Source organism: Astatotilapia calliptera, chromosome 12 (assembly GCF_900246225.1).
Source record: "Astatotilapia calliptera chromosome 12, fAstCal1.2, whole genome shotgun sequence".
Taxonomy (NCBI): domain Eukaryota; kingdom Metazoa; phylum Chordata; class Actinopteri; order Cichliformes; family Cichlidae; genus Astatotilapia; species Astatotilapia calliptera.
The window spans coordinates 36,463,770-36,490,742 of record NC_039313.1 but is presented as its reverse complement, the minus strand read 5'-3'; the positions used below and the strand labels follow the sequence as shown (position 1 = coordinate 36,490,742).

Sequence of the window (26,973 nt, the reverse complement as noted above, 5' to 3'; positions counted from 1 at the left end):
AAAATAATCTGATTTAACACCATACTGTACTCATGATAAAGTTACAGAACTCCCCATGTCTTAGTTTTAGCCCGCCACGGCTCATTTTAAATGTGGTTCAGTCTCACTGACCGAGCAGTGCCAGACGTCATTTATAATCCTGCCTTTGTTAGACAACAACAAACATTTTACATCAAGAGCTTCCAATACAGAATATTTCGCTCAGTTATCCAGAATTTCAAACCGTGCCAGACTTCATTCAAAACTGACCCAATTTAAATTCCTTCTTCTGTCTGAAGTCCATTCACTTGATTTCACTGAATATATGAATAAATATGATTTACAATGATGTCACAGGTTGGTTTGACCCCGCAGGTTACCTGGTGTGAAATGAGCGTGCGCAGACAGCTGATGTCAGCAGTGAGGAAGCACAGGAGGCGGGGCTCCTCAGTACATACAGATTTCTTTATTGAATGAAGCAAAATAATGAGAGAACTTCCCCTTTATGAAAATAAATAAATCATTTTCTTTGTCTCGCAGAACGCCACCAGCGGCCGACCGTTTTGCCGCTCGCCGGATGCCAAACACACTAAAAACACGAGACGCTTGCGATCCATTTTGGCACGGGATGAACGCTCGCCGGAAAGGAGGGGGCGGGGCCAGAAGCGAGGGGTTAAATTAATCATCAGCAGTGCTTTTGGTTGAGTTCGTGTCGCAGACTCATTCCCCAAAGATCCCTTCAAAGTAAAAGACAAAATCTCAGTGTTAAGCGCTGCCTCTAAATACACACGGACACACCTGCCGACGACAGGTAAAAACCACCACCTGCTGTCTGTAGTGATTCTCCCAGCTAGCCCGCCCCCCAGCAGGGGCGCAAATGATGCTAACGAGCATTTTAAAAAGCAAAAAAAAAGATGAACAAAAAACATTTCTGTAACTCATCAGGATTTCTGTGCGAAGAAGAAGTAGAAGACTGGATCCTGATGATGATGAGGACGAGGATGGAGAGTTCTGTCATCACAGCTGGAGAGTGACCGTGTGGACAGTGGGGTCAAAGGTCATTCAGGCTCAACTCCACATGAACCTTTTCTAAAGCAAATCTGCATCATTCCTTCATGTTGCCATACGCAGGTTGCTGTTGCCTGTAAAGTTGCAGAAATAGAAACTTCTGCAGCAACTGTTTGACGAAGGACAGCTATCGAGCCGTGACATTGCCTGGTCACACCAAACATCTCTGCAACAAAATACCCTGAACAACCCCACCAGACTTCATTCAGAATTTACCCAATTTAAGACAAATGGTACTGAGAAGCAATCTGAGCCGCTCGTCAGACTGCACCAGACTTCATTCAAAATTCTGCCAATTTTAGATGTGCTTTCTTGTGTTGTTTGAATTCCCAGTATTCCCTGCTGTTGGACTTTATTAGAATAAATAAATCACACAGCTGTAAACTACCAGTGTTCATTGGCCAAACTGTTCACACACTAAAACAGAACAACAGCACCAGACTCTAATGAAAATTCATCTAATTTAAGACTGCATATTATTATTATTCATGCTGTAGTTCAGTTTATTTTTCTCTCAGGTCCAACTCTGTAACTCAAACTCTGCGTATGAATCTGACGCCTTCCACACTTCAAACTTTAGTTTAAGAGCAGATTTTACTCTTTTAGACGTTCACAAACAAATACGTCAGAGTTAAACCTCTGAAACGCTCTGAACTCTCAGTGTTATGATGCTTCCTTCGTCTTCCTGTTTCAGACCCTCCTGCTTTAAATACGTTTAAAAAGGTTTAAAAAAGTCTGAAACTTTATCCCAGGTGAGAAGAGTACGCTGAAGCTGAGCGGCCTCGGTGGCTGGGTGAAGCTGAGCCTGAAGGCGACCTCAGCCCTGACACTGCCAGCAAAGCGAGGTGGGCTAATTTAATACCAACATGTTAATAACAAGCTCCAGTTTTCCTCTGCGGGTTTTTTTTTAAGCTTGATTTGGTGCTGCCGAAGCAGCCGAGCAGAATGCATCACTGACTCTGAGGAAAAGCTGAAAACACATTCTTAATGGACTTCTGAACCGGCTGCTTGAGAGCAGATCTGTTTGCTGTGACTTTCACTTTCATTGAACGCATCAGCCTTTCCGTAATGAGCGAACTCACCTGTTGAAAGGTGAAAAAAACCTGCTCTCTGCAGCTAGCTGGACTCCCATTGCTTTTAAATAGGAAGTGCTAACAATGCTAACAGCTACTATCTGAAGACGTGAACAGCACCAGACTTCATTCAAAATATATCTAATTTAAGACCAACGTTGCTGCTTTTTGTTGCCCGTGTTTGTCCAAGAAACTGATAAAGTTTTTAAATCATAACAATATTTATGATTCAGAACAAACACTCAGATTATTTGGCGTAAACCTGCTGTTATGCCAAATGTTGCTATTTTTAGACTTTGATTGGTTTAGTCTCAAATGTTTCAGACCTGATCAGATGATGACTGTGTATATGTGTGAATGCGTTAAAGTGCTAATAGTTGGACGTCAGTTCAGAAGTCCATTGAGAATCTGTCTGATTTTAGCTTCCCTCGGCGTCATGGTGACGTTAATGTGAGGTCTGATGGACAAAGACAGCTCAGAGAGAAAAACGGCAGCTCGTTTCATCTTTGATGATTACGGGAATGTTTCTGTCCGTCACAAACCAGGAGAATAAAGTTTAAATTTGAATCTGAGGCTCCGCCTCCCGCTGTGATGTTCTGGTCGGTGATTTTCTGAATGGACCTCCTGCTGTGCGGTGTGCTCAGCCGTACAGAGGGCTGACTGTGTGTTGTGAGTGTGAATGGAGGCGAGACGGGTGAGGGCTGATTCCAGGTGCTGCAGGTCACGTGATCACTGCTGGTCTCTGAACGCGTCCAGGTGGAAGGCCGTGTCCAGGAAGCGCCGCAGCTCGATCAGGTGAGTGTTTTTGTTTCCTGTGGCGGGAGCGGCTGCCGGGTCTCTGCCAGCATACCTGAAACACAGAGAGGGTGTGGTCAGAGGTTGCACGGTGGTGGACAGATGGTCTGATCATGATGACGGTGATGGTGGTTACCAAACGGGCTTGGCTTTCTGCGTGGTGGTCCTGATGCGAGGCTTCACGTAGTCATAGTAACCCTGGTTCTTGTGCTCCTCCTGACACCAGACCAGGTCGGCGTTGGGGAAGCGCTCCGTCTCCGCCTTCACCTGGTCGAAGGGGAACGGGGAGAGCTGCGGGGAGAGACGGCGTGCCGTTACTGCCTGTTCACCAGCCACTGCCGCCGAGTTCTCTTTCCTGTAATCCCCTAAAGACTGTAACTAAAGCTACTTTAGAGTATGAGTCAGCTGACTCCTTTGACACCGTAAGCCCCTGGCTGCAGCCAATCAGAAGTCTCCGTGTGGCGTGTACCTGCTCAATGCGGCTGATGGCCACCGTGTCCTCCAGGCCTCTGCTCTTCCGCTCTTTGGTCAGCTCGTAGTAAACCTTTCCTGTGCAGAAGATCAGCCGCTTCACGGCCTCTGGACGCTCGGCCGCCACGCCCACCTCCGGGATCAGCCGCTGGAAGTGAGTTCCTGCAGCGAGGAAGAGGAGGTGGAAGAAAAAGGGAAAGCATGGAAGAAGGATAAAGACGAACAAAAGGAAAAGACAAAGAAGAGGAGGATGAATGAGAAGAAAGGAGAGAGGGAGGGTTCAGGCTCGGTTCGTCAGAGCCGTTAGAGCTGCAGGTGTGGGTGGAGGCGTTACCGGGCAGCATCTCGTCGAAGCTCGATCGGGCCTCGGGGTGACGCAGCAGAGACTTGGGAGTGAAGATGATCAGCTGGGGACACAAACAGGAAGTTGATCACATGACATTAGGCTGAACAGCATGTTTTCACAGGGAGTCGTCCACACGTCTACGCCCCCAGACTCCTCTTTAAGGCTAACACTGGTTTTAGTGTGTGTGTGTGTGTGTGTGTGATGGCTGCACTTACAGCCACACAGTGGTAACACCCACCATGTTAGCGTAGAGGCTTATAACATTGCATTCACATTTCTTTCTTTAAATATAGGAATTAATTTACAGGACAATAAATAACTGGTTTTGGTTTGGAGTTAATTCACGTATCCACATAACACTGCATTCTAAAATAAGTGCGCACATTGTAGTTTACACTGTTATGTATGATTAATCTTTTGTTTTCTGAGTTACCGTAGTTGCAGCTGTTCCAGTCCCTTGATTAAGGAGCCAAGAGGTGGAAAAGGGGCGGAGCAAGCTTTAAAGGAAGACTGCAAATTGGTTCATGCCATAACGCGGGACCATGGGGGGGAATTGGAGTTCATTATGTTTAGTTAGGTTTTGTGTGTTTTAGCCCTTCTCCTGTTTTCTGTGGGCTGATCAGCCTCTATTTAAGTTTCCCCTTTGTCTCGTTAAGTGAGGTCAGTTTGTGTTAGTTATCAGTTGTGTTGTCAACTTTGAGTAGAGTTCTGTTACTTTGACCTCTTTTATGGGCCCAAGATTTTGATTCTTTTTGCATGAGTTAACCAATTCTGTTTTTTGGGTTAAATTAAAAATCTTTTTTTTGGACTTTAACCTGTGCCTAAGTTTCCTTCACTGCTCGGTCCATCACAGTGTGTGTGTGTGTGTGTGTGTGTGTGTGTGTGTGTGTGTGTGTGTGTGTGTGTGTGAGGCTCACGGGCTTCCTGAAGGGCAGCAGGATCTGCCGTCGGAGAACGTGGAAGTAGTTTGCAGGCGTTGAGCAGTTCACCACGATCCAGTTACAGTCGTAGAGCTGACGCACGGCGAGGTCCTCGGTGATGTTCTGAGGGACAGAAACCAGCATCAAAACACACACACACACACACACACACACACACACACACACACACACACACACACACCGCTCTGACATCACTGCTCTGTGTGTGCGTCTCACCGGCAGGACGTCGGGGTCATCGTTGCACATCTGGAGGAATCTCTCGGGACGAGCTGACGAGTGTTCGGGACCCTGAGGAGAACATTCAGACAGAGCAGCGAGCACGTGTTGATTATCAGAAATAAACGATCACAGATCAGGAACACTGATCAGCTCAGACTTATCGACACTGTGTTGTCTTTGGTTTTCAATCAGTGAGGAGGAGGAAGGTGCGGCGGCGTCCTCACCATGCCCTCCATGCCGTGCGGCAGCAGCAGCACGATGCCGTTCTGCCTCACCCACTTGGCCTGCCCGGCGCAGATGAACTGGTCGATGATGCACTGCGCCGTGTTCTGGAAGTCTCCAAACTGAGCCTCCCACAGGATCAGAGCGTTCGGGCTCGCCATGGCGAATCCCAGCTCGAAGCCTGCAGACGCAGAAACAACCATCAGGCAAAAACACAGACGTCATCGATGACGCATCATCTGTGGAGAGCGAGGACTGACCGAGCACGCCGTACTCGGACAGCGAGCTGTTGCAGACGGTGTACGGCGCCTGGTCCGGGGACAGGTGGTTCATGGGGATGCAGGTCCTCTTGTCCACGTTCTGGTCGTGGAGGACGTGGTGACGGTGGCTGTGAGGGGACACACAGAGGACACCCGTCAACCACCCGCGCTCTGCGCTAACTTGCTAACGGCGTCAAGACGAGCAGACCGAGACGATTGGGGGCGTTTTCCGATCCGCTCGTCTCCTCCTGACGTCACGCCATCAGTTTATTTTGTGTCGTGGTTTTTCGCTTCTTTAGCTCTCTCTGCTTTGTGTGTCACATGCCACTGCCAGACACGCCTACAGGTTTACCTGAAGGTCCCGCGCTCCACGTCCTGCCCCGACAGCCTGATGTGGATCCCCTCTTTCAGCAGCGATCCGAAGGCCATGTACTCGCCCAGGGCCCAGTCCACCATCCGGTTCTTCACCATCTCGGCGCGGCCCTTCAGGATTCGGCTCAGACCTGCGGCGAGAAACGACAGCGTCAGCTGAACGTCTTCGTTCCCGTTTGCCGGGTCAGAAAGCGGTGCCGTTCTCGACCTCCGTGGATGGTGAAGTCCTCCACGGGGACGGACGAGGCCGCCTGTCCGATGTGGTTCAGGTTGTCTTCGGTCAGGCCGGTGGAGGGGCAGCTCATCGACTTTGGTTGACCGTCCAGGGTGAAAAAACCTGAAAACAGCGAGTTTAAAGGGTTAACAGTCTGGAGCTGAACGCCAGAGTGAAAACAACGTCCTGAGAGTTGAATCTGTGCGATCAGGAAGCTGACAGTGACTCGACCCCGCCTCCTCGCCCTCTCACCGGGCCACGGGGAGTCCAGCCAGTGCTTGATGTGCAGGATCTTCTCGTCCTTGGAGCGAGCGTACGCCTCCTCACAGATCTTATCGTACTTGGCGATCTCCTCCTGCAAACAGACAAACGTTCAGGAAGTGACATCACGGTGACCTGTAAGCAGGATTCGCCTGGTGGGCGAGTCCTACCTCATACTCCTGCCGGCTCACGGCTCCCTCTGCGATCAGCTTCTCGGCGTATTTCTGCAGGACCGGCTTCTGCTTCTTGATCTGTTTGTACATCAGCGGCTGAGTGAACATCGGCTCGTCCATCTCGTTATGACCCATCCGACGGTAACACACCTGCACACACACACACACACACACACACACACACACACACACACACTGTAAAGACTGTTTCCAGCTGTGTGAACAGGTGGGAGCAGACTCCAGATGTCGGCGATCAGCTTTGAAAGCTTCGTGTCAGAGAGTGTTTGTCTGCGTCTTTACTGACCAGGTCGACCACGACATCTTTGTGGAAGGTGGCTCTCCACTCAGCCGCCACCTTGCAGACGTAGATGACGGCTTCGGGGTCGTCGGCGTTCACGTGGAAGATGGGAGCGTTGACGACACGAGCCACGTCTGTGGGGTACGGCGAGGAGCGGGCCATGCGAGGGTCGGTGGTGAAGCCGATCTGCAGACACGACGACAGAGAGGTGTTTGCACGGCGGGCTGCGTTAGCGGCTCACGGTCTGTTTCTTTGTGGCGTTACCTGGTTGTTGACCACGACGTGCACGGTGCCGTGTGTGGTGTAGGACGGCAGGTCGGACAGGTGGAAGGTCTCATAGACGATGCCCTGACCGGCGAACGCGGCGTCTCCGTGCAGCAGGATGGACATCACCTGCGCAGAGAACACATGAACTTGATGACACTTTCTCAGTCTGTGATTGGTCGAAAGCTCGTCCTGCACAGAAACACCTCCAACAGTTTCCAGGAAAAAAAATGAGCCTGCGCTGTTTACCTGAAGGTCGAGTCTGCTCTGAGCTAGAAAAACTACCTGGACCTGTAACAGTATCTTCACAGTGCAGTATCTCTACTATAAAGTATCCGAGTACTTCCGCCAGACTTACTCTTTTCCCGTCTGTGTCCCCGCAGTAGAACTGGTCAGCTTTGGTCTTTCCCTGAACCACGGGGTCCACGGCCTCCAGGTGAGACGGGTTCGCTACCAGAGACAGCGTGATGTTCCTGTCCGTCACGCGGTTGATGCGGCGATGGTACATCCCCAGGTGGTACTTCACGTCGCCGGAGCCCTGAGAACAACCACGACAGGTTGGATCAGACGGGGAAAGAAAATCGAGAGTAAACGAACAAACAGCAGTAAAAACAGCGACCTCATCAGCTGCTTCCAGTTTGGAGTCGAACTGACAGAAGATCTGCTCCAGCTCTTTCCGGATCACGTTGGCCAGGACGTTGAGACGACCCCTGAAAGACACAGAGGCCATCACGGCGCGCTCGCGGCGTTCGTCTTCACACAGGTGTGAGCTGAGCCTGTATTTATTTACTCTGTCGTCTTTGACTGAAGCAGAAATACATTAAAATTAAAAGCAAACATTTCAACATGTTTGTGCTCCGACTCCTGTCTTCAGTGCGTCACTGTCGGGCTGCTGCTTTTGTAACCTTGAGGAGCGCTGACGCCATCAAACTCGCTGATTGGATGCAGATTTCTCCTGGAAGCTGCTGCCTCCTTTCTGATGACATCACGCAGGTGTCATCGACTGTGGAGCGGCGTGCGTGCGGTCGGGTAACAGAGAACAGCAGCGTGTGGTTTTACCTGTGGGGCATTCCCATGATGACGTTCTCCACGCCGTTCTCAGACGACTTGTCGATGATGGTCTTCAGGGCGGGGATCAGAGACTCGCAGCCCTCCAGGCCGAAGCGCTTCTCTGCAGACCACTTCTTCTGCAGGAACTCCTCAAACCTGAACACAGGCAAACACGCCGGTTATTCCCAACGCAGACTGCAGATTCGCTTATTGCAGCCGCACCGTGTTTCCCAACGACTCCGTGTTGCAGTGGGAGATTTCACAGCAGACATCCCATCGATGGGACCAGCGTGAGGATCAAACTGGTTATGACTGAAACACCAGAGCACTGAGCTTCTGTTTCTCAGAAAGCTGAGGTGACTGAAGTGGCGGGCTTGAGTTTCGCTGCGGGTAAAACCACCACGAGCTGTCAGAAACGGCTCGTGGTGGTTTACGATGCTGACGTACCTCAGGGTTCATCTTTTGGTCTTCTGTGGTTCTGCCCTCCTGCTCCAGCTTATAAAATCAGTGTGTGGATGAATCTGCGTGAGGGACCTGAGTGTGTGGGGGTTCTGACCTGGTGGAGCGGACCATGCGGGCCAGCAGCGTCCGCTTCTCCTCCAGAGTGAACTGCATCACGCCCGGAGTCTCAAACTTCTGCCTGATCCACTGACACTGATCCAGGTCGTTGATGAACATGAACTCCACCCCGATGTGCTGACAGTACGCCATCTGCACCGACACACACACACACACACGCACACAGACGCACACAGACGCACACAGTCATTGTCCTGAATAATTTGCCTGTAAAACATTTCAACTGCTCATTTCCACTTCCTGTGTGCGTGTCTGTGCGTGTCTGTGTGTGTCTGTGTGTGTGCGTGTGTGTCTGTGTGTGTGTGTGTCTGTGTGTGTGTGTCTGTGCGTGTCTGTGTCTGTGTGTGTGTGTGTCTGTGTGTGTGTGTCTGTGTGTGTGTGTGTCTGTGTGTGTGTGTGTGTGTGCGTGTCTGTGCGTGTCTGTGTGTGTGTCTGTGTGTGTGTCTGTGTGTGTGCGTGTCTGTGTGTGTGTCTGTGTGTGTGTGTGTCTGTGTGTGCGTCTGTGTGTGCGTCTGTCTGTGTGTGTGTCTGTGTGTGCGCGCGTTCACCTCCAGCCGGCGGATGATCTCCTTCAGCGGCAGCACGCTCTCCGAGCCGCCGATGAAGGTGGTGGTGGGAAGCCGGAACACTTTTTCCAGGTCCGACTCCTCCAGACCGTAGAAGCCTACAAGTCCCATGAAGCACCACGGAGCAAGAGGGGAGGGGGAGGAGCAGGAGAACGAGGAGAAAGAAGGGAGGAGAAGAGGTGAGACAGAAAAACATGCACAAGGAGTTAGTGATGAAGACAAGTTTTAATCAACAGAAAGGGGGAGATTTACACATGCAGGAGGATGAGGAGGAGGAGCAGGGGGAGGAGGGGGGATGAAGAGGAGCAGGGGGAGGAGGGGGGATGAAGAGGAGCAGGGGTAAGAGGGGGGGATGAGGAGGAGCAGGGGGGGGAGGAGGAGCAGGGGGAGGCGGAGAGATGAGGAGGAGCAGGGGAGGAGGGGGAGATGAGGAGGAGCAGGGGATGAGGAGGAGCAGGGGAGGAGGGGGGATGAAGAGGAGCAGGGGAGGAGGGGAGATGAAGAGGAGAAGGGGTAAGAGGGGGGATGAGGAGGAGCAGGGGGGTGAGGAGGAGCAGGGGATGAGGAGGAGCAGGGGGAGGAGAAGGGGAGGAGGTGGCATTAGAGTAGTGGAGGTTTTAATGGTTTTAGGACAGCAGAGGAGGAGGTGTTGTGGGTCCAAAACAAATAAAATAAAAGTCGTTATTGTCGACAGTTTAGACCAATCAGCAGCCTGAAAGCTCGACAGACCGCCTTCATCATCATCATCATCATCGCTGCTGCTCCAGCACCATCACAAGAACAGCAGCTTCAGTCCACTGAGGCGCCGCAGGTTTCTCCACCTGAACCTGCAGGACATCTGTTTGAATCATAAGGACGTGAATACCGTTTCACACTGCTTCCTAACAAACGCTTGCCGTGTGACGGTCAGACCTGCTGCGGCGTGCAGACGTGAGCGTAGGAAACTATTGGAGCGCGAGCTGACTGAGGCGTGAGTAAAAACACGGCGCTGTACAGGAAAGGGTGCGTTTGATTCATTAGTGCAGCGAGACCCATTCAGAGCTGATCCTGTGGTCACAGCCGGCTGGTCGCGCCGCACGCCACTCGTCAGGTTGATGAACTGTTACTGACCCTCACGTCTGTGGGCGTCGCTTCAACATGCTGTAACACGGGTGACTTCCTGCAGGAGCCGAACGCTGCACAGCTGCTATTCTCAAATACACAAGCTCACAGACTCGGGGTCAAACGCCGTCACTGAAGCGGGGAAAACATGGAAGTTAAAAGGGAGTTCTTCCTTCCTACGGTCGCCAAAGTGCTTGCTCATACGGGGTCACATGATTGTATTATTGTAGAGTCTACCTTGCAATATGAAGCCTCGGGGCTGAAACCTTCAGGATGTCATCATTGATTAACGTGATCAGATATAATCTGGTGAACACAGTGAGACAGTTTCAAACTCGGACTCCGTGGGGTTTGTGAGGATCTCCGAGCTTCTGTGCTCCGAAACAGAAACACCAGGAGCGTTTCTGATGACCTGCGTGTCGGCGCTGGTCTCCGATACGAAACTCCACGTCAGCACAGCGATAAGCTGAAGAAGCAGTGATGACAGAACGGGATCATTTGACTTTAAACTGATTCTGGGACGTTAGGGGAGGAGGTGTGATGAAGTTGGAGGAGCGTCTCTTTGAGCACTCGTCGTGCCTGCAGTCTCACTTCAGGCTCAGCCAATCAGAGAACCCGCACACATGCAAAGGAGCCACTCAAAAGGCTCAATCTACCTCACATAGCAAAGCAGGATGTCCCCATGGACGCTCGGCTGACAGCTCCTGCAGACCACCACCAGCGCCCCCTACAGATCACCACCAGCGCCCCCTACAGACCACCACCAGCGCCCCCACAGACCACCACCAGCGCCCCCTACAGACCACCACCGGCGCCCCCACAGACCACCACCAGCGCCCCCTACAGACCACCACCAGCGCCCCCACAGACCACCACCAGCGCCCCCTACAGACCACCACCAGCGCCCCCACAGACCACCAGCCTCAGACGAGCGTCTGCCTTCTCCTGAGTCTGTAAGCATTTCTGTCCGTCTGTGCGACCGTTGGTCTGTAGTAACTGTGTGTGTCGTGCCCTCCTGGACTGAACTCCCTTTTCATCCACCCGTTTTCTCTTTCTAAACATTTCAGCCTCATGGGGGCGCTAATCACAGCCTGTCATTGCTTTTGTACTGACAGCAGTTTATTACTTTAAAGCGGGGCCTGTGTGTAGATAGAGTAGATGTAATGCTGCCCCATGTGTGCAGGTCTGAGTGTGTGCTGCCATCCTGACGTCTGATTCAGGGTCTTTCATATTTTGAGGAACAAACTTCAGACAGCTGCTAAACTGACCTCAGTGAAACATCTGGAGCTGCAGCTCAGATGAAACATGCTCAGGATGTTTTTTACAAAGCACCTCTGACGTCTTTGTTCTCGAGTAAAAACAGAGGCTCTGTCCTGAGGTCAGTGCTCAGTCCCTGCCCTCTGTAACAGTAACAGCTGGACTCAGACCAGTGTGACCTGTGGAGCACCAGCGGGCAGTTTACGCACAGCTTCTTGCTGCTCTGTGCAGTTGTCCTGCTGAGACAGTCTGACTGATATATTCTGTTTCAGGTCGGCTTTGAACCTGGTGACAGGGCTGGAACACACAGGCGGAACATTTTCTCCTCCCAGCCTCGATTTGGGGCTCAGTAACATTTTTTTCATGCTTCTGTCCAAAAACATGAAGCTAAACTTGAGGAAACGGGATCGACGCACTGAGCTGAAACACGCGCGAGGTCACTGACATTACACGACGTGAAGCAGCGTCAGTGCTCAGATATCAGTAGGGCTGCCACGATTAGTCGACTAGTCACGATTAGTCGAATGTCAAAATCGTCGACGACTGATTTAATAGTCGACGCGTCGTTTGAAGCTTTGTAAGATCACAAAAGACGCAGGAATAAGTAGCAGGATTTAAGAGTGTAATAACGGACAAACAGAAGATGGCAGCACTGCATGTACAAGGATGCCAGCTGCCGTTAAACCCCGAAGAAGAAGAAGTAGCTCTGTCCCAGAATTCATAGCGCGGCCCAGCTCAGTTTCCAACAATGGCGGCAGCTAGTTAGTTTTAATATTACTCTTATTATTCTTTCTGGGTCACAAAATAAACGTTGAACATATTTTCAGGTAAGAATGTAGCTGTGTAAACCTCAAATATCTGCTCAGTTTATCAGGACACCGCATATTTTCAAAAGCGCTCCGACGTTTTCGGAGACGTCTGTTACCCACTAGCTCGTTAGCGAGCCGGGGGCTAGGCTAACTAGAGCCGTGAGAACACCGGACTCCCGACAAATCGTTTTCAAACCCACCGCCGTCTTTCGCTACTCAGGTTAAACATGATATATGAGTCACTTAGATAACTTAAAATGTTATTGTTTGGCTTTTTTCAGTATTTTATTTGTTCCTGAGTAAATCGGTTTGGCTGAGATTAAAGTTATAGTTTTTACACAGCTGAATAAACATCAAGCAGACAGCTGATTATCAGAAGTGTGAGATGCTGGAGAATTTACTCCGGTGTCCTGTTATATTTTAGATAGCAAGGAGTTTATTAAACTTCACCGAAACAATCTGCAAATTTCATTAAAATTGAATAAACTATCATCTTGTCTTTATTTTTAGTTAGCACAGACCTGAAACACTTAAAGCTGTAAGCTAATGATAGTTATATAAGAGCAGATGCTGCTGGTGCAATAAGCTGTACTTTTACGTTCAATGGATGATGATCTGATTAGTCGACTATCAAAATAATCGTTTGTGGCAGCCCTAGATGTCAGACGCCCCAAAGACAGATCCAGACGTCACTGCAGTACATTTACAGATTCATAACCAGCTGCGTCTACAAGGACAGTATGGCAGATCTGTTATTGGTAATCTGATGTCACTAAATAGGGCAGCTTTATCTAAGCCCCTCCCCCTGAGCACCTTGTCTGTTGTAGAGCATTGCTCACTGCTGACTGGATGAACGCTTTCGACGTGCGACATGTATTTTTCATCTGGACGGGTAACTGATGCAAAGCGCTACAAAGCTAGCTTAAACAAACTACCTGTCAGGCGGGGTTAGGAAAGGTGCGCGCGCACATTTGTGCCGTACTCTGAGCGGCCAGGCGGGCGTATCCCAGTAGATCTGACATCACATGAAAGCTATGGATTAGCCTAGCAGACACCTAGTAGCTACAAATAGAGGCCACGCCCCTAAAAAAAAAAACCTTTAATGCTAATGTGAGCTGTAACATCATCCCGACCCAATTATCCACAGAGTTTGTGTCTCAGGCTGCTGGACACGTTTAACATTGGGACTGACTCGCTGCTGCCCCTGCTGGATGCTGGAGGAACTACCGCGTTGCTTCTTTCAGGGTTCGCCTTAATTTTCAGCATCGCTGAACATCACTGTAGTCTGTGCAGGAGGTGAGCTTCAGTTACCTGTTAAACTGAACAGTGACATCTGCCAGCAGGGAGGAGCAGCCCAGTAACAACAACCTGATTTTTATTAATAACCAGTATATAAATATGTTTAATCCACGTGGACACATCTGCATCTGAGGACAACTTTTTGGGATTTCCTTACCTGGATGATGGAGCATGCATCAAGCCATAGTTCAGAGCACATTCAGAGTCAGGCCCAGACACTAATGAACATAACGGTGAACTGTGGGACAGAGCGGGGGTCAGCACGCTAGCAGCAGCTAACAAAGCTGAGCACAGGGGACCCTGAGAGGAGGCGGAGCCTGTCAAGTCAGACGGGATGAACTTCCTCTCAGTGTTTCCTGTGTGCTGCTCAGGCTACAGGGAGATTTCACCGTGGTTCAGCCCACTGAGACAGAATCCACAGGAGTAAAGAAGCAGCAGAGTCTGAGACATTTTAGGCAGACGATGCTGCCGGCGTGACCGTCTGCACGATTTTTATTTTCCCGTCTCACCTGTTGATGCTCGCTTTCTTTCTAAAAAACAAAACTAACTGATGTCACATTTACTGAAACTACAGCAGCAGGTGAAAGTGATAAACTGAGACATAAAATTACAGTTTATACTCTGCTTCATGAAGACATATCCCTCTAATCATGTGATTATTTATACATTTGTCTGGGTGCACATTACTGCCCAACACAGGCCTGCAGGTACACTCTGGCCAGGTGAGCGTGGGGCTGGTGAGAGGATCTGAGGACTGCAGCTGCACATGTGAACATGCTTCCAGTTTGGTTAAACCGCTGCAAGGTCACAAACGTGCTTCAACTCCTGCACAAAGACAGAATCAGATGCTGAACCAGATGAAATCTCTCCGCGGCGCTGCGGCGCCCTCTGCAGGAGCTCAGGAGCCCGCCGTCTGCTGCGTTGATGCTTTCAGCTCCTGCAGATGTTTCCTTCAAACTACTGCACTGACAAACTCCACTACAGATCAACTACTGACTTCACAGCAGTGCTGGTTCTCGTACCTCCGACCGTGAGAATGTGCAGCCTCTCCTTGAACACAGCCACGTCTGGACGGGTCACCAGCAGGGGGCAGCAAAGGGAAGAGACACCCGGACACCATTAATGACCTGCAACCCCCTTTACACACCACCAGCACCAACACCACCACACCGGCCTACAGCCTCATCAGCGCAGCAGCCGCCCCACATCTCGCGTCTCCACCACCGTCTGACCCCGCGATCAAAGAAGAAGAAGGAGCAGTGGAGAAGGAGAGACACATTTAGCGCCATGCTAAGGTTAAACAGCGTCGCCACAGCCGTCCCACACCGAGGCCATTCAGGTCACCTTCAGATGGACTACTTCCTGGGAGCGCTAATACAACAAACTGAACATGGCACACAGAGCAGCTCGAGAGGGGCGTGTCCTGATGTGTAACAGTGGGTGGAGTCACAGCTTCAGGGGTTTATTTAGCCGCAGACAGTGAGGCGAAGCCACAAACCTTTGATCTTTGACTTCCTGTTTCTGACGACACAGATTGAAGCCGAAGCTGAACGTTAATGAGCCGTTAGCAACATTCAGACTGCGAACAAACAGGAAGTACTGCTTTATTCTCGTCTTCCTCTGTGGTGGTTTAAAAGCACCTGGAACCAGGACTGCTGTTATTTAATAAATGTCCTGAGAGGAAGACGAGGAAGAGCTCTGAGACGGAGCGTCTTAGACTCACGGTCATCTTGGCGGGGTTTCAGGTCCAAACTTGCAGGAAAAGATCTGAGCAGGATTAGCAGTGGAGGAGCGCTCTGGCTAACGTGGTGCACAGCCCAGCGTCACGCAGCAGAAGCTCAACTACAGCAGCAGCCCGCCGCTGCCCAGAGACTCCGACGCCGCCTTTTTCATCTTCAGAAAGATTCTGTGATCTTTGGCAGGTCTCGTGTTCACACTGGGCTCCGTGAACGCGTGCGTGGATGAAACGCTCGGACAGCTCGCGGGTCGCTCGGTTTGAATCAGAAGCTTTAATAAACGAGTGTCATCATCCACGCCGTTTCTACACGGCCCGCTGTGGTGAGTCTAAACGAAGCAAGCGCGAGCAGACCGCTGATTGTTCTGGTCGCCAACAGATCGCTGCGGCCCAAACAGGAAACCGAGAATGCTGCCCTTCAAAGTAAAAGCTGCGCCACAGTTCCAGATATCCTACGACTCCACGTGGAGTCAACGATGGGCGACTCGCGTCCAACAGAAACGGACTCAGGCGGCTGAGAACCATTAAAGGCTTCATCCTGCTGCATCACTAATACCGATCGTGTTTTCCAGCGGAGAGGAGCTCCGAGTCTGAGCGTCAGGTCTGAGGCAGTGAAGCCGGTTACCGCCAGGCCTCCTGGAGCCACACCGAATCAGGACGTTTTCTACAGAGGCCCTGAGAAAGCTTTCGGTCCTCGGCGGGGACGTAATCACCTTCAGGAAAAAGGACGTTCCCCTTTCATTAAAAACACCTTCAGTCAGGCTTTTTAGATCTCAGAGAATCATCCAGATTTTAAACTCGGGATTAGGATTGTGTCAATGTTTTCAGTGTTTCCCACAAACTGAAGAAAACCATCCACACTTCAACAGAGCGTGGAGGAGAGACTGCGACTACACACCACCACCGAGAGTTTACACAGACGCAGGACTGAACCTCTGATCTGGTAAATGCTGTTTATTACAGAGTAACAGCGCTGCAGCCTCACTGTGAACCACATGATCAGAACCCGTGTCACAGTTTGAGGGTTACAGCCTTAAGCTCTTCGTTTTAATTAAAATATCATATTTAAACTAAAATAACAAAAAAATAACATTTAGTTTGTTTGTTAAATGAACTTAAATGATCACAAGTGTCACAAACATGTGATGATCCAGACTGTGATGAATAAACTGGCACTAACGTTCACGTCAGCACAGCCGTGCGGTCTCTCCTCACGTCTCCATGCGGGAAACACTGAAATGATTTGAGGTTAATTCTCGGACCTTCATCACAGAACGAAGGTCTTCAGATGTTAAATGAGGAAGAACGATTCAGTTTAGACAAAGAATAAAATCCTGAAACAGAGCTCGATTTAAAAACAGAACGTTATCGTACAGCAGAAGAGTTTCTTCTGCTGTACGATAACGTTTCAGAGACTCCTCCAGCCAACGAGGAGGAGCGCTGAACACACGAAGAGGGGGTCGATTTCTGAGGGTCAGCTCCTCACCCAGCTTGTCGGAGGACGTGATAATGTCAGTGGGGACACACGAATCCAGATCGGCGTCCATGATGCCGAGGGGGTCCAACTGGGCCACGTGGTGCCCTCGGATCTACAGGAAGTGACAACAGCACAGAGCCCACCCAGGGCAGGAAGGGGGGGGTGAGAACAGGGTGAGATGAAGGAGGAGGAGGAGGAGATGCAACCAAATAACAGACAGAGGATGAAGAGCGGAGCAGATGAGAAGCAGGATGGAGGGAAGAAATCAGAAACGGGAGAAATGGTGAAAAGTTAGGAAAAGCAGGAAGTGTTAGAGAGGAGGAGGAGGAGAGAGGGGGGAGGGCGGGTGGGAGGGAGGAGGAGAGAGGGGGGAGGGCGGGTGGGAGGGAGGAGGAGAGAGGGCGGGTGGGAGGGAAAAGCAAAGTTAACATCACGGTCTGTTTGGTGGTTTAGTTGTGGCGCTCTCACCAACATCCTGGAAGCCGGCATTCACCGGAGCGTCATCAAAATTCACACAGCTGATTCCCAGTGGATCCAGGTGGGCATTGTGATGACCCATCACCTGAACACACACACACACCACAACAGGAAGCTCAGGCCCTCACAGCATCCTGCCATGTGATTGTATTTGTCTCTAACCATCAGGAACCTTCACGTTAACTTTTATCAAGTGGAAAAGTGTTAGCGTTCGTCCTCCAGCTTCAGTGTTTATGCTAACCTAGCTGTTTTGCTAGCGGTCACGTAGCACATCATTATATAGCAGCTAGCCCAACTTCAGCAACCCTACAAACGTCACTGCTGTTTAGTTTAAAGTCTTCATCTATGTTGGAAGTGATAGCAGAGCTGTACGTTTGAATTCTTTCAGAAATCTCTCAGTCAGAACATGCTATATCATGCTTAGGTGGAAGCCAGCGAACTAACTTCCTGCTAACTTCCTGCTAACTTCCTGCTAACTTCTAACTCTGTTAAATGTAATAATCCTTTTCATGGATGCCTGGATGTTAAACTTCATAGTTACACCTGGTAAAGCAGCAACGCTGATCGTTTTATAAAAGATGAAAGAATTTAGACAGTTTTAACTCTCAGTGTTCGTTTGACTTTGGGACCTGAAGCTAAGTCGCACTAAAACATTTTTGACCGATGTTTGAGCGCCGTGTACCACATAAAATCAGTTCGAGGTCAGTAAGCACAACCAGAATTCATACGTAAGGCTCACTGTTGATTTTTGAGAAAATTAAAGGATTTTAAGTGCGCCTTAAAATCCTTTAAGCACATGTTTCAAATTACACTGTGATATGGATTTTAGACCATATCGCCCAGCCCTACTGTGGATGTTGTCGACACTCGGCTCTGATGGATGCTGATCATCAATTATTGATCAGGCTGAGTTTGTGTGACCTGTGAAGACCTAAACTCACCACACCAACGTCTCCATCAACAAACAGCAGCCATCAATAAGCAGGTGAACAAACAGGAAAACATTTTACAGCACAGGCTTCACTCTATCAGTAGCCAAAGGTCAGAGGTCACTGACAAACACAGGCTTTTCAATAATCTTATGGATGCATTGATCGTGTTTGTGTGTGTGTACCTGGTAGGCCCTGATGAGCGACTGCACAGCCAGGTGATCCTCCACCAGCTTCTCCACGTTGGGCTGAGCTCCGACCAGAGAGGAGAGCTGGGGGGCGACGAGGCTGGACGCTGCAGACAGCCCCAGAGGAGACTGGTAGGCGGCGCCGGGAGGAGCGCCAGCGTTGGCGTTCCGGAAAAACACATCCCACGACTGCAGGAGAGGAAGAAGAGAAAGATGTTGATGATGCCATGAACAAGGCTCAGAGATCCTGATCTTACTGCACTCAGCGCCTGCTGTTGCTGTGTGTGCTCTATAAGTAAGAGAACTTCCTGTGGTGGGTGGAGTCAGAACAGCTAACCGACAGATAACCAGTGCTGAGTCAAACATGGACGCAGCATTATTTATGGCGTTTGACGGTTGACCTCAGAGATGCTCAAAGCTTCGATGAAGGAAGAGGGAATCTGAGGGCACGCCGTTTCACCATCAGGAGGTCAGAGGGCCCTAATGAGCTCTGCTCTACATCACGCCGTTTCCGTGGTGACCAAACACACACACCAGACTCCTCCACAGCGTGAGACTGACGAAGTCACACAGGAAGCTTTAAAGCCATCACAGCGGGTTACGCCTGCTGAGTCACAAGGTGGAGCGCGTCCAGATCCCGGCTGACTTTTACACACTTCAGCTGTTCTGCGTCAGCGAGCACCCGCCCCACAGTACACTTTACTTCCTGTGTCCAGCTAGCAGGCTAAGCTAATAAGAGCAAGGTCACGGTGTCAGGTCGTTACATAACAGATGTGACATGTCACACACACACACACACACTCTGTACCAAGAGGAGTGTGTGTGTGCACCTGTTTAGATATCTTTGTGGGGACCAACAGTCACTTGTGGGGACAAAGCGTCCGTCCCCAGTTTGAGGCTCAAAATGTGGTTTCAGTGTCAGCGTTACAGTTCGGCTGAGGGTTAGAAACTGGGAAGAGATGTTGTCAATTAGATGTACTCACTTTCAAAATGAGAATACGTGTGTGTGGGGGGGAGGGTTGTCCTCTTCTTGAGAGTAAAAACGGTGTGGGTGGAGCTCTGATCAAACGCTGCGCCTCTGACAGATGATTCTCTCGTTGTTTAGGTTAACGCCTTCAAAGTACTTCCTGTTTTTAAATTGGCCTTCGTTAATCGGACTCGTTTAAAGTCATTAAAGAACTGATCGAAGCCAGAGGGCCTCTCAGTCTCACTGCCGGCCCTGAAGTAGGCCTGTCACGTGACTCGAGCTTCTGGGGGCTATTATTAGCTGGCTGTCCTTTAGCGCCCGGTCAGAGAGCTCACCAAAACAAACGCCGTCACAGCCATGTCACCTTCACGACCCCAGAGCGTGTTTGAAGATAAATAACGGAAAAATGAAACAGACTCATTTACAGCTTTTTAAAGAAGACAGAATCGAGAGCTGTGAGCTCCACACGCAGCACCGGTCCCCGACACAGATGCCGTGATGCTGCTGTCTGCATCACATGCGTGGTTTTAGATTTTAGGTCTCACGTTAGACATTCGAATCATAAACAGGGACCTAATTTAACCTGAACTCTTCCATGGCATGCATTTTAATCTCTCTTTGATATTTGGGCTGGTTAGGACCTGATGAATGTAAAAACAAAGAATTACCAGATTTTTCTTTTACCTAATTTTTGTTTATGAGAAAAATGAGAGCAACATACGAGGATATTTATTTAAAATTTCAATAGAACAGTTGCAGCATAACGTCCTCGTAAGTGGATATCAGGCCCTTACAGAGCAAGATTTAGTATTTTGGTCTAAATAATAATGGACGTCAGGTTGATTGTTTCCATAACTCTCGTCTGTGCTTCCTGTAGTCAAAATGATTTTCCGGTCCTAAATAAGTTTCCAAAGTTTAAGATGATTCACGCTCTGGATGCGACTCATCTTTGACGGTCACAGCTGACGATAACCTGCTCTGTACAGGACAGACTCATCTGTGTGTCTTTAATACTAGTAATCCGGAACAAACAGAACCAGAATACAAATGTTACCGAGCACCGATTTGGTAGTGCGGTGTTTAAGTGATTACATGTGTAATTATTATTGATACGGTCCTGCCCACAGGTCACCTCCTAACATTAGGTAAACTCTAATATTAATGTGAGCAGACCAAATAAAGCAGAGACTGTGTGTCTGCTCCTGTATTTGTATAGTGCTTTACACTACATCAGCCACACACACAGGTGATGGCAGCTACGTTGTAGCCACAGCTGCCCTGGGGCGCACTGACAGAGGCGAGGTTTGCATCACATTTCACTCGTTAGCTAACTAAACTGTGATGTTAGCTTAGCAAGCGTCATGACAGGTTAGCTAACGTACGTGAACGTGACTCTCCCACTCAGAGGTGACATCACAGGAGCTTTACATGCAGATTTATCTTCAGTTTCCTGTGAAATTCTTTCACTTTTAAATCTGACTCCGTTTTCTTCCATCCAGCTGCTTTGCCGTTCGCGCTACGCTCCTCTTAGCATCGAGTCTTGGCATGTGACACGGGTGACACTGCCCCCACAGGCTCCTGTAGTCTACAGTCCACGCCACTGATTATCCCGATGAACCACTGCTGTTACATAACGCTGATGGTATACTGTACTTATTTGTTTTTGCTGCTAAAATGAATGAAACGCACCGTCTCCATGAGTCTCCACAGAGCTTATTTCAGACTTTCTAAGCACTAACGGACCCTTTAAACCAGGGTGGGCAACTCCAGGCCTCGAGTGCCGGTGTCCTGGAGGTTTCAGATGTGTCCATGATCCATCACAGCTGATTTAAAGGGCTAAATAACTCCTCAGCATTTCTTGAAGTTCTCCAGAGGCCTGGTAATGAACTAATCATGTGATTCAGGTGTGTTAACCCAGGGTGGGATCTAAAACCTGCAGGACACCGGCCCTCGAGGCCTGGAGTTGCCTACCCCTGCTTTAAACCCTTTAAAGTGCCGTCCTGACACAGCTGCTACTCTTGAACAGGATGTTGTCACATGACTGGTCACATGTGCTCAGAGCACACTGAACATGTCAGTGTGGCTGTAATGTGTTTCAGAATGTGGACAGGAGGAAACGCCTGCAAACACATTTTAATGCTCGTCCTTCGTCCCAGATATCAACAACAACATGTTCCACATGTTCCTGTTGTGCAGTAAAACCTGTATGATTCTCCACATATTATTATTCTGAGTTTGCCTCATTTCAGTAACACACTACAGCACATTACAGTGTCCAACAACAAAGAGCTTCAGAAACCTGGAGAGTTGTTGCTCAAGAGCACTTTAAAGAACGTCTGCCTCCTTGGAAACAAAATACAAAGAAATGAGTGGCTCAAGACTTTTGCACACACACACACACGCATCATATCATTACAAACAGATGCACACCACTGTTTCCCACAGCAGCTTTTTGTGCACACGACACTCATCTGAGCTTTTTTTTGTTTAATCTGACTCATCGAAGCCTCAAGAGTTTCCCCACTAAACACTTGCTTCACTCTTATTTTGAAAGAGTTCTGTTACTGCTAACCAGCGGGCCCCACACTTCCTGTATCATGTTCCTCGTGTCCTTGATATCTTGCAGCAGCTTTTCGTCAGAGGTGGACGGGTCCCCGAGCAGAACCAGGACCAGCTGCACAACAACATGGAGGAGATGTTTCACTGCAGGCCGAACCAGCCAATCAGAAGCACATATGTAATTTAACACAGCGGTGGCACACGACGTGAACACGTGAATCACCAACGCTGTGGTTCATGTTTCTTGGAGGACATTCATGGAGACCTCCCAGCAGTGAACGCCAGCGCCGTGCGTCACAACACAACGAGCCATGTTTGTCACTAACAAGGAAGCACGGCGTGTTCTTTAAAGGTTCCACCCAGCTGGAGCGTCACACTCACTAATCCCGCCCTTCTCTTCAGTTTTCAGCCAATCACATTTTAATCTTCTGCTCATTTCTCACATTTTATCGTGTTTATCATCGAACCCTCAGGAAATGAAGTACGGGGAGAAAATAAAGAAATGTGCCACTGCTGGTTTGGCCAACGTTTCCCGAGCGTTCAGTAGTTTAGCGACATAATGCGAATAGCGGCGAGCTAACGATGCAGTTTTTCCTGTCAAGCCTGCCCTACACATTCACTTCCACTTGTTTCTACTCGTGCCATGCTGACATCAGCTCGTCACAGATCTCCTTATACGGTGATCTTTGACAAAAACCGTACAACCCGCTAAGAGTGGTTGTTGCCCTTCTCCGTACTTCCAGAATCCAGCCAATCAGAAGAAAGCATGCTTGTAGAGAAGATTCACCTGTGATGGTAGTTTTAAATAATGGAACATTTCTAAAAATGCTTCATGCAAATTCTTTAAATGCTTTGTTTACTGCACGGCTCAGTAAACACGAGCATTTCCTCCACGTTAGCCACTAAAAACAGAGCTGCTTGTTTTACACGGAGACAAATGTGCAGTGAAAGTATCAGCTCAGTCGGTTTCAGTCAGGGCGACGGCAGACTGACACTTTCTTTATTTCAGAACATTATTTTTTACATTTCAAGTGAAATAAAACATCATATTAATATTTAAAAATATAAAACTGTACGTGAGCGCCTAAAACTGTCTGACCCGGGGCTGCTAGAGGGCCCTGAACTTTTATCTTCATCATTTTGAAAGACGTGGGCCTCACAATGGTTTCACCCGAAACCTCTGCTGATAGTGGCCCACACCCTTTTCCACACCTCGGCTCATGGGATGGGGCGCATGCTCAACAGTGGGTCAACGACCCTCTTAAAGGACACTCCCACTAGGGTTTAAATTTGTGGGACACTTTCTGTGTGTGGAATCTATCAATACTGTGGAAACGGTGCAGGTGCTTTGGGTGTGCAGCTGTTTTTATGTGTTCAAAATCACCAAACCTTTAACTTCTGATTGTCTGGGTTCTGGGTTTATGTCCCATTACACTGAAATGCTGCTGAAGTCCTTTGGAGGGTTTGTCCTGCATCGATGCTGCCAGCAGTAAAATCAAACCAACCTCTGCACCGACCACTCCACACCTGCAGGGGCTCCACTGCTCCTTACCTTATGAACACTCTTGGGATTTTCCAACCAGGCGTAGTACATCTCCTCCACATAGTTGGAGCTCGTCCCATTCAGGAACGGCTCCGAGGCCACCGGTGCTGTGTAACACCTGATTGGCTGAAACGTCCTTTTGCCACCCGTGGAGGTGACTGTGATTGGCCGCTGTTGGCCGACAGTCTGAGCCGCCTGCGAGGCGGTGAGCGGACGCAACCGCGCCGCACAAGTCCTTAAACGATGCATGAGCAGTCCTTAAAGTATCACACACGGCGGTGACTTTCGGTCCGACAGTCCGGACGTCCTCGACCTCACAACGACGCAGAAGAAAAAAGCAGGTCAGTGCCACAACAGGAAGCAGTCAGACGTCCACGTCAGTCCACTGAGAGAAGAAGAGAGAGAATTAGCCCCCGTTCTCCAGACCACAGTCACCTTTATTCAAATGAGATGTGAGAGAAAGCTGTGCTTTAGGATTTAACGATGGCGGTTTCTGTCTGACGAGCTTCTAATAACACTGCGAGCGCCGACTCGAGCTGCTGTTTGCAGAGGAACACGATGTCAGAGTCAGGGCTGATCTGCGGCGCCTGACAAACGGCGTCCTCAGAAATGCGGCACAGTGGATTTAAAGATGCTAACGTTCAGATTTACAGACAGCAGTTGTCAGACTCGCACTTACTTCACCTCCTTATGAACAGAGGCTTCAAGTCTGACTGCTGGAGCTCTGACAGCCTGACAGACACGTTAAAAGTGCGCGCTTAAAGATCTCTTTACATCGGGCGGAACGGTCACATGACCTAATGGTGGTTTTGCACTCAGTAATCAGTGGCGACCGGCTGAATCGGCCCCGAGAAGCCGGCTCAGGGCCAGGTCACAGATCACTGACCAATCACAGACATGAACTTCAGTCCAAAACATGTGAGCAACATTTCCTGACATCAGAGGCCGGCGCCGCGCTCCAGGAACGACCTGTAAGATCGGTGCATCGCACGCTTTTACTTTCTGTGCAGGTCGCTGCCAGCACGCCCAGTCACATGACTGCACTTGCAGAAGGAAAACAAAAACACCTTGTTCCCCTGCAATAAAGTTTATTCAAAACAGACCTGCTGTTTTCACACACAAGACGTGCCATCTCACCCTTCTCCAGGTAAACACTGTGAAACTACGAGAACACCGAGGTCTCTGCCTCTGATTTTTGTTCCTTTAAAGGTCTAAAGTTCCTGATTTGAGGAAATTCTGTGAAGCACAGCAGAACAACACACTGCAGAAATAACGACTACAGTTTGATTATTGATAAAAACGGCACAGCCTCCTCACACCATGTCTGACTTTTAGCTGCTGTTTTAAATTTCACCAACCAGCAGAGAGCCTGCATGAGGGTCAACGTATCCAGGATATCTTTCCATATCTGGCTTCACTCGCTAACTATCAATCACACTGGGGCGGGGTCACATGACAGGTTTATCAGTGTTCACATGAAAGAGACACAGTTTGGAGCCTCTGACCAATCAGAAACATGCACATGCGTGTGAGAGAGTAAAGGCCTAAAAACTCTGCATGAATGTGTGAGCTTTGCTCAGTCAGACTGGAAAACAGCTGCTGGATTAATAAAGTTTATCCAAAGCAGGAAGGAAACCAGTAAAATTGTGACTGAACAGACGCCTGTGATTAAAACCCTCTCGCCACTCTTGTGGTAATTAAAAATCTTTAGTTTTGGCATTAAATGCTCTGAGAGGACAAAGAGTCTGTTTACATGTTGATGAGGTCAGGACGCAGCAGCAGAGCTCCTCCTGAGTTTCTTCCATCAGATAAAGAGAACACCTTCAGACCCTCTGACTGTCTACACAGAGGATCTTCCAGTAAGGGTGACGCTCTTTTCCAGAAATCTGATTGGTCAGTAGGCTGTGTTGGTGACTGCTGAGCTCATATCTCAAACAATACCCGCCCCAGAGCAAAGTACCTCGCCTCGTATAGGTACTCCACCACAAAACAGGCCTGAGAGGTCCTGCAAGGTCAGCAGGGTTTGTCCTGCTCAAAACGGAGCAGAGTGTGAATGTGAGCTCAACACAGTGAGCAGAGTCTGCACTTCCTGTTTCTATGACCTTGTGAAAAACAATATATGTTTTCTGCCTGAGATAATTAAACCAAACTAGTTAAAGTATATTTATTACAATCCTGGGAGCTTTTCTTCTTCGCAAGTTGAACATCTCAATTCTTTGGTCATGTGACTCCCAGCAGTTTTCTGGATTGATGGGAATCTTTTAAACTGGTGTTGCCTTTTATTTCAACTTGCAAAACAGTGAGCTGTAACTCACGCAGGTCATATTGTTCCTGCCGTTTCCTATAACAGCTGCACAGATGCTGGAAACCCGCATGTATCCCGCAGACTGCTGATCAGAGATCAGTGTCACACTGGGTGTCTTTATACTTCTGACCGGTGCTGACGCTGCGAACAGGGTCAAGTCTGAAGTCTTCTGCAGATCTTCACAGAACTCAAGGAGTTAAAGTTCTCCAAGGCCCTCTCAGAACCCAGTCACAGAACCGGAACCGTGTCCTTCTGGGAGGCGGGGTCACCTCCCAGCCCCCCACGGGCCTGCTCTCGCCCCCCACCGGGACTTTCTGCTTTGTTTTGACCTTGTTGGGGCTCCACTCCCAGCCTGCTCTCCTTCCCCTTAACCCTGCCTGGACCCGCCCACTACCTGCCTACCGCGCCTCCTGACTGGCTGCCTCTGAGAAATCCAGACTTCTCTATTGGCCACCCGGACATTCGATCACTTTGTCCTTTCACGAGTCATGAGTTCCCGAAAATGCCTGGCCGTGTTCCCCAGACATCGTAAAATCATCTGTTTTGAATGCATAATGGCTAAAACCCGCTGTGTGTGACGCCACACGGAGCGGCTCTCACGGCGCAAACTCTTAGCTGCACGCTTAGCTTCAGCGCTAACGCGGCGCGTTATATAATTAGCTGATTAGCTTCACAAAACGCCCCTGCTTTAGATTAACAGCTATTAGCAGTTTCATTCTGAATAAGTTTCTGTGTTTGCATTCAGTGGAGGCGTTTGCTCCGCTTATGGAGTCTTTAAACGGACGGCCTCGCTCCAAATGTTACTTTAAAAGGCCGTAGCGGCTAGCACGCGGCTAGCAGGCTAACAAGGCATCTTCGCATTCGTCCAGACGGTTTTCATTTTCCACGAATCAAAACCGGAACCCGCCCCCGAGTGAGCCCGCAGGTCGGACCGTGTCCTCGCTCACGGCCCAGCGTCCCCCCTAAATGCCCGGTACTGACCTCCAAGCACAGTGCTGGGCTCCCTCTCGGCCGGTATCCCGGATGCCCTTCGCTTCTCCCGGTAAAATGATGACAGCTCGATGTGTTGAGCACAGGAGCAGAGCTCGCGCTGACGTCACCACGTACAATGAAAGGGGCGTGGTCCCGCTGTAGAAAAACTACAAACGGAACTAAACAAATACACTAACAAGGAAT

At 49.5% G+C, this 26,973-nt stretch overlaps 1 protein-coding gene across 3 annotated transcripts; it reads right to left on the bottom strand.

Annotated features, from left to right (window-relative positions):
- Positions 1–423: 423 nt before the first annotated feature.
- Positions 424–26,912, bottom strand: ogdha (oxoglutarate dehydrogenase a). 3 transcript variants are annotated; one of them, XM_026187763.1, is made up of 24 exons: positions 26,779–26,912; positions 23,502–23,877; positions 18,421–18,612; positions 16,839–16,941; positions 14,640–14,684; positions 9,134–9,249; positions 8,563–8,717; positions 8,016–8,162; positions 7,576–7,666; positions 7,315–7,494; positions 6,957–7,085; positions 6,699–6,878; positions 6,392–6,544; positions 6,213–6,315; positions 5,955–6,083; positions 5,727–5,877; positions 5,375–5,502; positions 5,117–5,295; positions 4,890–4,961; positions 4,650–4,775; positions 3,721–3,793; positions 3,385–3,548; positions 3,052–3,206; positions 424–2,970 (listed from the first exon to the last, which is right to left on the bottom strand). In XM_026187763.1, exons 2-24 carry the CDS (start codon positions 23,739–23,741, stop codon positions 2,850–2,852), a joined length of 3,132 nt encoding a protein of 1,043 aa, XP_026043548.1. In that variant the 5' UTR covers positions 23,742–23,877; positions 26,779–26,912; the 3' UTR covers positions 424–2,849. The 3 variants fall into 3 exon arrangements, with proteins under 3 accessions (XP_026043548.1, XP_026043550.1, XP_026043549.1); XM_026187765.1 differs by lacking the exons at positions 14,640–14,684; positions 16,839–16,941 and adding an exon at positions 17,298–17,391; XM_026187764.1 differs by lacking the exon at positions 14,640–14,684.
- Between the last annotated feature and the right edge of the window lie 61 nt (positions 26,913–26,973).